This window comes from Oncorhynchus clarkii, chromosome 1 (assembly GCF_045791955.1).
Source record: "Oncorhynchus clarkii lewisi isolate Uvic-CL-2024 chromosome 1, UVic_Ocla_1.0, whole genome shotgun sequence".
In the NCBI taxonomy this organism is placed as follows: domain Eukaryota; kingdom Metazoa; phylum Chordata; class Actinopteri; order Salmoniformes; family Salmonidae; genus Oncorhynchus; species Oncorhynchus clarkii.
This window is the reverse complement of record NC_092147.1, coordinates 88,790,318-88,801,748: the sequence shown is the minus strand read 5'-3', so window position 1 is coordinate 88,801,748 and position 11,431 is coordinate 88,790,318. Positions and strand designations below refer to the sequence as shown.

Below are 11,431 nucleotides of genomic sequence, written 5' to 3'. Positions count from 1 at the left end.
CGGTGCTAGCATGTGAACCAGAAGCCTCTGCTCTGGCTTTACTCCTTTTCAATAAGAGATTTCCCTCCTTGGATAAGTTGTCCAATATACCAGGTATTTGTCAGTGTTACATGATACAATTACAGTGTCAATGGCAGTTTACCAGGGAGAGCGCTGGGTAGAAATGGATTGCAGAGCACATATCTCAACCCAAACACTCTCATCAACACAGAGGTGGATACTAGGGCTGCAGGTAGCCTAGTGGTTAGAGCAGGTAGCCTAGTGGTTAGAGCAGGTAGCCTAGTGGTTAGAGCAGGTAGCCTAGTGGTTAGAGCAGATAGCCTAGTGGTTAGAGCAGGTAGCCTAGTGGGTAGAGCAGGTAGCCTAGTGGTTAGAGCAGGTAGCCTAGTGGTTAGAGCAGGTAGCCTAGTGGTTAGAGCAGGTAGCCTAGTGGTTAGAGCAGGTAGCCTAGTGGTTAAAGCCAGGTAGCCTAGTGGTTAGAGCAGGTAACCTAGTGGGTAGAGCAGGTAGCCTAGTGGGTAGAGCAGGTAGCCTAGTGGTTAGAGAAGGTAGCCTAGTGGTTAGAGCAGGTAGCCTAGTGGTTAGAACAGGTAGCGAGCTTTGTCAGAGTGACCATCGAGTTCTTGGTCACCTCCCTGACCAAGGCCCTTCTCCCCCCCATTGCTCAGTTTGGCCAGGTGGACAGCTCTAGGAAGAGTCTTGGTGGTTCCAAACTTCTTCCATTTGAGAATAATGGAGGCAACTGTGTTCTTGGGGACCTTCAATGCTGCATAAATGTTTTGGTACTCTTCCCCAGATCTGTGCCTTGACACAACCCTGTTTTGTAGCTCTAAGGACAATTCCTTTGACCTCATGGCTTGGTTTTTGTTCTGACATGCACTGTCAACTGTAGGACCAAAATCATGTCCAATCAATTGAATTTACCACAGGTTGATTCCAATCAAGTTGTAGAAACATCTCAGGGATGATCAATGGAAACAGGATGCGCCTGAGCTCAAATTCGATTCTCATAGCAAAGGGTCTGAATACTTATATAAATAAAAGGTATTTATGTTTTTAATACATTTCTATAAAACCTGTTTTCACTTTGTCATTATGGGGGTATTGTGTGTAGATTTTACGAAGACATTTTGTTATTTAATCCATTTGGGAATTAAACTGTAACATAACTAAATGTGGTAAAAAGTCTGAAAACTTCCCGAATGAATCTTCCTCTATCAGGTTTACTAGAAAACATAGAAACACATTGTTTACCCAGATGTTGATGTTGGGGTGGTGCTGGAAAAGGATGAACACGGAGCTGAAACATTTTGAAACTTCTGTTTAAGGGTCGTGTTTCTGATACGAGCCATTGAGAGCTGTCCGCCCGTCTGTCTAAAAACAGTAACACCTGACTATAAATAGCCACCAGGGGGGTTTCCTGTTGTGGCCAAACAGCACCAGTGATTGTGTAATCACTGCTACGCATGAAACATTAAGCAAGCGGCTGCAGAGAGTAGCAGAGCAACAGACCATAATACTGTAGCAAGAGGCACCTATCAAAGATCCAGTGATCAAGGAGAGATCAATCTGTTTCCATGGCGTCTGAGCAGCAAAGGGGTGATGAGCCCTCTCTCCCCAGGGAAGAGGCTGTGTGCCCGGGCTGTCAGGGAGCAGGGCCCCTGGTCCTGCCGTGTGGCCACAGCCTGTGTGAGGCCTGCCTGGGGCTGTGTGAGGGCGAGCTGGGCCAGGGGGGCTGTACCATCTGCTATGGCAGAGACCTGCTGGACTGCGTCCTGAAGAGACTGCTGGACTCCCTGTTCCAAGGGCAGCCGCGGCGGGGCAGGGATGGAGGGGTAGAGGACGGGGACAGGGAGCTGTGTCCTCTGCATGGGAAGAGGCTGACGTTGTATTGTGTGGAGGACAAGGAGATGGTGTGTGTGGCGTGTCAGAGCGAGGAGCACGACGACCACGAGTGTTGTCCCACGGAGGAGGCTGTGCACGACTGCAAGGTGAGAGTGTTGTGACTGACTACCTACACAGATACTCAGAGACGAAAGCGGAATTCAGAGTCCACAAACGCAGAGCTGCAATAGTTCAGTGGCCAATTGTGACATAACTACAACTGCTCCTCGGGGGAAACACAGTCCAGTCGCACACCATCCCAACACTCCAAATCAACACGGCTCCATGAATATAATCAGAATTCATGTAAACATTACAGTTTTCAAAATATAGCTTGTCCAAAAAAAAAAGTTGTCTCTTGGCACACCTTATGAGGTAAGTTGAGCCCGGGACAGGGTAAGATAAGCCGCCTACAAATTTCTCAACTGAATTAAATTTTACCACTACCTTGTTAAAAAACATGTCAATTTTTATTTCCCAAATCACAATCACTTAAAAAAACCAAACATTTTAAGCATCTTTGAACTCAGGCTTAACACCTAAGAAACACTTTGTACTTTTTAAAACACTTTTAACATGGGTCAGGCCCTGTTGTTACCTCATATCCCAGAGATAATGCCAGAGATAATGCCTTGGATTATGCCTGGGAAGAAAACACTTCAATTTGCTCAAATTGTCATTGGCTCAACCAGTGGCTCAACTTACCCAATGGCCATTGGCTCAACTTAACCAATGGCCATTGGCTCAATTTAACCAATGGCCATTGGCTCAACTTAACCAAAGGAAAATATTCTGACTATATTAGTCCACACAGCTACAAGGAGGCACTTTCATGCCAGGTTTAGGACGCCAGGTTTAGTACCTCATATTGAAGCTGATAGAGACTCCAACTGATGTATAAAACAATCTTAATATGATCTACTTTGGTTTAGATACAAACATCATTAAAACCATGTTTTTTTGGACCTCTTTCTTATCACTTTTTCCACGTGGTTTCTTGCTTCACAGACGGCAGGAAATTATGACCTCTTTCTAAATATTTTGTCAAATTATATATTTTGTGTATGATTTCCTAGAAACAAGGTTGGCTCAATTTACCCCTTTGGCTCAACTTACCCCACTCTCCCCTACAGTACAACTGATCTGACTTGGTTGTTAGAAACCCTAACCGAGTGAGATGGAGACAATCTTTGGTTGATCACTGTCACACATATGTGTATGTTGACTCACCCCTGACCTCTCTCTAACCACTGACCTCTGACCCCAGAGGGAGCTGACGTCTGCCCTGAGACCTCTACAAGAGAAGCTGGAGGCTCTGAACACTGTGAAGCAGAGCTGTGAGGAGTCAGCTGAACACATCAAGGTTAGGAGGGGTCAGCTGAACACATCAAGGTTAGGAGGGGTCAGCTGAACACATCAAGGTTAGGAGGGGTCAGCTGAACACATCAAGGTTAGGAGGGGTCAGCTGAACACATCAAGGTTAGGAGGGGTCAGCTGAACACATCAAGGTTAGAAGGGGTCAGCTGAACACATCAAGGTTAGGAGGGGTCAGCTGAACACATCAAGGTTAGGAGGGGTCAGCTGAACACATCAAGGTTAGGAGGGGTCAGGCTGAACACATCAAGGTTAGGAGGGGTCAGGCTGAACACATCAAGGTTAGGAGGGGTCAGCTGAACACATCAAGGTTAGGAGGGGTCAGGCTGAACACATCAAGGTTAGGAGGGGTCAGCTGAACACATCAAGGTTAGGAGGGGTCAGCTGAACACATCAAGGTTAGGAGGGGTCAGCTGAACAATTCAAGGTTAGGAGGGGTCAGCTGAACACAAGGTTAGGAGGGGTCAGCTGAACACATCAAGGTTAGGAGGGGTCAGCTGAACACAAGGTTAGGAGGGGTCAGGCTGAACACATCAAGGTTAGGAGGGGTCAGCTGAACACAAGGTTAGGAGGGGTCAGGCTGAACACATCAAGGTTAGGAGGGTCAGCTGAACACATCAAGGTTAGGAGGGGTCAGCTGAACACATCAAGGTTAGGAGGGGTCCGGCTGAACACATCAAGGTTAGGATGGGTCAGCTGAACACAAGGTTAGGAGGGGTCAGCTGAACACATCAAGGTTAGGAGGGGTCAGCTGAACACAAGGTTAGGAGGGGTCAGCTGAACACATCAAGGTTAGGAGGGGTCAGCTGAACACAAGGTTAGGAGGGGTCAGGCTGAACACATCAAGGTTAGGAGGGGTCAAAAGGCGTCAGATCCATCCGATAGACAGAACGATGGATCATTTCTGGGTTTGAATGAGACTAGTTCTGTGTCGTACCATTGATCAAATATACTCCCATCAGGACTGTGAAATGGTAACAGCACAATAACTGGGATTGATGTTGAAACAGTAGATGCAGTCAAAGTACAATATCAATATCATACAGTCGAAGTACATTATCATTGATATCAGACAGTAGATCCAGTCGAAGTACATTATCATTGATATCAGACAATAGATCCAGTTGAAGTACATTATCATTGATATCAGACAGTAGATCCAGTCGAAGAACATTATCATTGATATCAGACAGTAGATACAGTGGAATACATTATCATTGATATCAGACAGTAGATCCAGTCGAAGAACATTATCATTGATATCAGACAGTAGATCCAGTCGAAGTATATTATCATTGATATCAGACAGTAGATCCAGTCGAAGTACATTATCATTGATATCAGACAGGAGATCCAGTCGAAGTACATTATCATTGATATCAGACAGTAGATCCAGTCGAAGTACATTATCATACTATAAATCAGACAGTAGATCCAGTCGAAGTACATTATCATTGATATCAGACAATAGATCCATTCGAAGTACATTATCATTGATATCAGACAGTAGATCCAATCGAAGTACATTATCATTGATATCAGACAATAGATCCAGTTGAAGTACATTATCATTGATATCAGACAATAGATCCAGTCGAAGTACATTATCATTGATATCAGACAATAGATCCAGTTGAAGTACATTATCATTGATATCAGACAGTAGATCCAGTCGAAGAACATTATCATTGATATCAGACAGTAGATCCAGTCGAAGTACATTATCATTGATATCAGACAATAGATCCAGTCGAAGTACATTATCATTGATATCAGACAGTAGATCCAGTCGAAGTACATTATCATTGATATCAGACAGTAGATCCAGTGGTATACATTATCATTGACATCATTTCCTGAGCTCCTAATCCCACTTGATAAACTGCTAAAGTATTGATAGAGATGAGGTCATTCGGATTCTGATATTCCCTCCATCTCCTACATCTCCTCCTTTCATTCCTTCTTTATCCCGTCGTCCCCTATCCCCGTTTACCCCTGCAGAGCCAGGCACAGCAGACCGAGCGCCTGGTGCAGCAGCAGTTTGAGAAGCTGCACCAGTTCCTCCGAGACGAGGAAGCTGCTGTGATCTCTGCTCTGAAGGAAGAGGAGCAGGAGAAGACCCAGGGGATGAGGGACAGGATAGACAGAACAACAGACCAGATCAACTCTCTAGCTGAGGCCATTGAGGTGACGGTGGAGGCCATGGACACTGGTGATGACATAACCTTCCTCAAGGTACGGACTCATCAGAGAACGAGATCACAGTATGAAAAGAGGTTGTAATAAAAGGATATTATTGTTTGCCTTTCAAGTAAGACGTCATATTTTCCATTAGAACTTCAAGAGGACCTCTGAGAGGTGGGTGTGTTGCTCTATTCTTTTCCTTCATAGTTGTGCATCTTGTAATCTCAGCATCTATAACCTAATCTCACCTATAACCTAATCTCACCTCTAACCTAATCTCACCTCTAACCTAATCTCACCTATAACCTAATCTCAGCACCTATAACCTAATCTCACCTATAACCTAATCTCACCTACAACCTAATCTCACCTCTAACCTAATTTCACCTATAACCTAATCTCACCTCTAACCTAATCTCACCTACAACCTAATCTCACCTACAACCTAATCTCACCTCCAACCTAATCTCACCTATAACCTAATCTCACCTCTAACCTAATCTCACCTATAACCTAATCTCACCTATAACCTAATTTCACCTATAACCTAATCTCACCTCTAACCTAATCTCACCTACAACCTAATCTCACCTCCAACCTAATCTCACCTATAACCTAATCTCACCTCTAACCTAACCTAATCTCACCTATAACCTAATCTCACCTATAACCTAATCTCACCTATAACCCAATTTCACCTATAACCTAATCTCACCTATAACCTAATCTCACCTCTAACCTAATCTCACCTATAACCTAATCTCACCTATAACCTAATCTCACCTATAACCTAATCTCAGCACCTATAACCTAATCTCAGCACCTATACCCTAATCTCACCTATAACATAATCTCACCTATAACCTAATCTCACCTACAACCTAATCTCACCTCTAACCTAATCTCACCTCTAACCTAATCTCACCTATAACCTAATCTCACCACCTATAACCTAATCTCAGCACCTATAACCTAATCTCACCTATAACCTAATCTCACCTCTAACCTAATCTCACCTATAACCTAATCTCAGCACCTATAACCTAATCTCAGCACCTATAACCTAATCTCAGCACCTATAACCTAATCTCACCTATACCCTAATCTCACCTATAACCTGATCTCATCTATAACCTAATCTCACCTATAACCTCATCTCACCTATAATCTCATCTCACCTATAACCTAATCTCACCTATAACCTGATCTCATCTATAACCTAATCTCACCTATAACCTCATCTCACCTATAATCTCATCTCACCTATAACCTAATATCACCTATAACCTAATCTCACCTATAACCTCATCTCACCTATAACCTCATCTCACCTATAACCTAATCTCACCTATAACCTAATCTCACCTATAACCTCATCTCACCTATAACCTCATCTCACCTATGACCTCATCTCACCTATAACCTAATCTCAGCACCTATAACCTAATCTCAGCACCTATAACCTAATCTCAGCACCTATAACCTAATCTCAGCACCTATAACCTAATCTCACCTATAACCTGATCTCACCTATAACCTAATCTCACCTATAACCTGATCTCATCTATAACCTAATCTCACCTATAACCTCATCTCACCTATAATCTAATATCACCTATAACCTAATCTCACCTATAACCTCATCTCACCTATAACCTCATCTCACCTATAACCTAATCTCACCTATAACCTAATCTCACATATAACCTCATCTCACCTATAACCTAATCTCACCTATAACCTAATTTAGCACATATAAACTAATCTCACCTATAACCTAATCTCACCTACAACCTAATCTCAGCTACAACCAAATCTCACCTATAACCTCATCTAATTTTGAACCTAATCTCAGCTACAACCTAATCTCACCTATAACCTAATTTAGCACATATAACCTAATCTCATCTATAACCTCATCTCACCTATAACCTCGTCTCACCTATAACCTCATCTCACCTATAACCTCATCTCACCTATAACCTAATTTAGCACCTATAACCTAAACTCACCTACAACCTAATCTCACCTACAACCTAATCTCACCTATAACCTAATCTCACCTACAACCTAATCTCACCGAAAACCAAATCTAATTTTGAACCTAATCTCAGCTACAACCAAATCTCACCTATAACCTCATCTCACCTATAACCTCATCTCACCTATAACCTCATCTAATTTTGAACCTAATCTCAGCTACAACCCTAATCTCACCTATAACCTAATTTAGCACATATAACCTAATCTCATCTATAACCTCATCTCACCTATAACCTAATCTCACCTACAACCTAATCTCACCTACAACCTAATCTCACCTATAACCTAATCTCACCTACAACCTAATCTCACCGAAAACCAAATCTAATTTTGAACCTAATCTCAGCTACAACCAAATCTCACCTATAACCAAATTTCGCATGGGCTACCTCTGTCTGTCTGTCACAAGCGATTATACATTTTGTAAACCTGTTGACACATGAACCTTCTTCTGACAGGACTCAGGTGACAGTACAGGAGCCAGAGGAGGTGACAGGAGCTCTGCTGGACGTGGCCAAACACCTGGGCTGTCTCAACTACAGAGTCTGGGAGAGGATGCAGGACGTCATTACATACAGTGAGTAGAGGGAGACCATAAGACCACAATGCATGTGCAGATAATGTGTTTTGAGTACCCTAGGAATGATAACTCAATGTACTCTCTGTCTCAATCAATCATTCTCTCTCTCTCTCTCAATTCAATTCAATTCAATTCAAGGGCTTTATTGGCATGGGAAACATGTGTTAACATTGCCAAAGCAAGTGAGGTAGACAACATACAAAGTGAATATATAAAGTGAAAAACAACAAAAATTAACAGTAAACATTACACATACAGAGGTTTCAAAACAGTAAAGACATTACAAATGTCATATTATATATATATATACAGTGTTTTAACAATGTACAAATGGTTAAAGTACACAAGATAAAATAAATAAGCATAAATATGGGTTGTATTTACAATGGTGTGTGTTCTTCACTGGTTGCCCTTTTCTCGTGGCAACAGGTCACAAATCTTGCTGCTGTGATGGCACACTGTGGAATTTCACCCAGTAGATATGGAAGTTTTTCAAATTTGGATTTGTTTTCGAATTCTTTGTGGATCTGTGTAATCTGAGGGAAATATGTCTCTCTAATATGGTCATACATTGGGCAGGAGGTTAGGAAGTGCAGCTCAGTTTCCACCTCATTTTGTGGGCAGTGAGCACATAGCCTGTCTTCTCTTGAGAGCCATGTCTGCCTACGGCGGCCTTTCTCAATAGCAAGGCTATGCTCACTGAGTCTGTACATAGTCAAAGCTTTCCTTAATTTTGGGTCAGTCACAGTGGTCAGGTATTCTGCCGCTGTGTACTCTCTGTTTAGGGCCAAATAGCATTCTAGTTTGCTCTGTTTTTTTGTTAATTCTTTCCAATGTGTCAAGTAATTATCTTTTTGTTTTCTCATGATTTGGTTGGGTCTAATTGTGCTCTCTCTCTCTCTCTCTCTCTCTCTCTCTCTCTGTCTCAATCAATCATTCTCTCTCTCTCTCTGTCTCAATCAATCATTCTCTCTCTCTCTCTGTCTCAATCAATCATTCTCTCCCTCTCTCTCTGTCTCAATCAATCATTCTCTCTCTCTCTGTCTCAATCAATCATTCTCTCTCTCTCTCTCTCTCTCTCTCTCTCTCTCTCTCTCATTCTCTCTCTCTGTCTAAATAATTCTCTCTCTCTCTGTCTCAATCTCTCCCTCCCTCCCTCCCTCCCTCCCCCCTCCCTCCCTCCCCCCCTCCCTCCCTCCCTCCCTCCCTCCCTCCCTTCCCTCACATCCAGCTCCTGTGACTCTTGACCCCAACACGGCTGATGTCTGCCTGTCTCTGTCTGATGATCTGACCAGCCTGCGGTACACAGAGGAGGAGGAGCGACTCCCTGACAACCCAGAGAGGTTCTGTTACTATGAGTGTGTCCTGGGTTCCGAGGGCTTCAACTCCGGACGACACACCTGGGACGTGGAGGTGGGCGTGAACAGCGAGTGGGCCGTGGGCGTGGCACGGGAGACGGTCTCAAGGAAGGAGTGGTTCCCCCCGAGCCCAGGTACCGTCTCTTGCCATTGTGCCATTGAGCAAGGCACATAACTTCAACAACTCTCTGTCCAGAGGCGCTGCTCTGTGGCTGACCCTGTGCCAATCGTTGTGAATGTGTGTACGTGTGGCGGTTAAGTTCTGCAAAAATAAACCTTTTCTCAAATGGACAATAAAGTATCTATTGGTTTGGCTGGAGTAGGCCGTCATTGTAAATAAGAATTTGTTCTTAACGGACTTGCCTAGTTAAATAAATAATATATACGTATAATCTATTCTATTCTATTCCATTCTATTCTATTGCATTCTATTCTATTCTATTCCATTCAATTCTATTGCATTCTATTCTATTCCATTCTATTCTATTGCATTCTATTCTATTCCATTCTTTTCTATTGCATTCTATTCTATTCCATTCTATTCTATTGCATTCTATTCCATTCTATTCTAGTGCATTCTATTCTATTCCATTCTATTCTATTGCATTCTATTCAATTTTATTCTATTGCATTCTATTCTAGAGAGGGGCCTGTGGACCATCTGCTACTATGGAGGTGAATACCGCGCCCGCACGGCCACCGCCACCCCCCTGGTCCTGAAGAGAAGGCCCCAGGAGGTCAGAGTGCAGCTGGACTGGGACAGAGGCAGGGTGATCTTCTCCGACGCCTCAGACAACACGCTCATCTACAAGTTCCAACACAAGTTCACCCAGAGAGTGTTCCCTTACTTCTCCAACACCTGCAAGAGGCACCCTCTGAGGATCTCAGCCGGGAAGGTGACAGTTACAGCGGAGTAGCTTGGTTCATTCATTAAGAGCTGATTTGGTAAACCTATAGTTAAGGGACATTACAAAGCTGTTGCTGCAGAACAGGCTAAAACATTAGCTTTAATGTGGATGCACCTTTACTGCAGCAAAGGCATTTTTTAAGCAGCTACGTGACTGTTTTCTGTCTCTCTGGGTTCTAATCTAAATATATAATTACTGACTCTCTCTGGGTTCTAATCTAAATAGATAATTACTGACTCTCTCTGGGTTCTAATTTAAATAGATAATTACTGACTCTCTCTGGGTTCCAATCTACATAGATAATTACTGACTCTGGGTTCTAATCTAAATAGATAATTACTGACTCTCTCTCTGGGTTCTAATTTAAATAGATAATTACTGACTCTCCCTGTGTTCTAATCTAAATAGATAATTACTGACTCTCTCTGTGTTCTAATCTAAATAGATAATTACTGACTCTCTCGCTCTCTCTGTGTTCTAATCTAACTAGATAATTACTGACTCTCTCTCTCTGTGTTCTAATTTAAATAGATCATTATTGACTTGTGCAGCAATGTAAACATGCTATAAAACACATTTAGTCTTTACATAAGAGGGTATGAATGCAGGGCTTGTATGACCTCCATGTGATTTGCACTAATTTCATTTAACAGTAGCAATGTGATGCATTATATGTTTTCTGTGACAGGGTACAGTATACAAGGCGTTTGTAACGTTTGATAGACACTGTATTGTTTGCATAAAAGGTTTTGCTTGTTTTCCTGTCCCATGCTTTCAGGAGAATCTATGCACACAAACAAATGATTGTAGTTAGGCAGGCCTAAAGTACTGTAACAATGTTAACATGAAACATACAACTGTTTTAAAACCTATCACCTGTCCACAGCTTGTCCATATGAACGAACATAAAGACATATAAAGCAATTGGATCTGTTGTGGTTTTGTATCAGTGTATTTCAGAGCAGAGTGATGAAGGGTGTGTAACCTTTCAGAGCAGAGCAGAGTGATGGAGGGTGTGTAACCTTTCAGAGCAGAGTGATGGAGGGTTTGTAACCTTTCAGAGCAGAGTGATGGAGGGTGTGTAACCTATCAGAGCAGAG

General features: G+C 42.7%; 1 protein-coding gene across 2 annotated transcripts; it reads left to right on the top strand.

The window, feature by feature from the left end:
• Positions 1-1,472: 1,472 nt before the first annotated feature.
• Positions 1,473-11,258, top strand: LOC139413742 (E3 ubiquitin-protein ligase TRIM39-like). Of its 2 annotated transcripts, XM_071161466.1 has the most exons (7): positions 1,473-1,991; positions 3,152-3,247; positions 5,260-5,493; positions 5,594-5,616; positions 7,944-8,062; positions 9,297-9,557; positions 10,066-11,258. In XM_071161466.1, exons 1-7 carry the CDS (start codon positions 1,578-1,580, stop codon positions 10,338-10,340), a joined length of 1,422 nt encoding a protein of 473 aa, XP_071017567.1. In that variant the 5' UTR covers positions 1,473-1,577; the 3' UTR covers positions 10,341-11,258. The 2 variants fall into 2 exon arrangements, with proteins under 2 accessions (XP_071017567.1, XP_071017577.1); XM_071161476.1 differs by lacking the exon at positions 3,152-3,247 and having other exon boundaries at positions 10,066-10,532.
• The last annotated feature ends 173 nt before the right edge of the window (positions 11,259-11,431 follow it).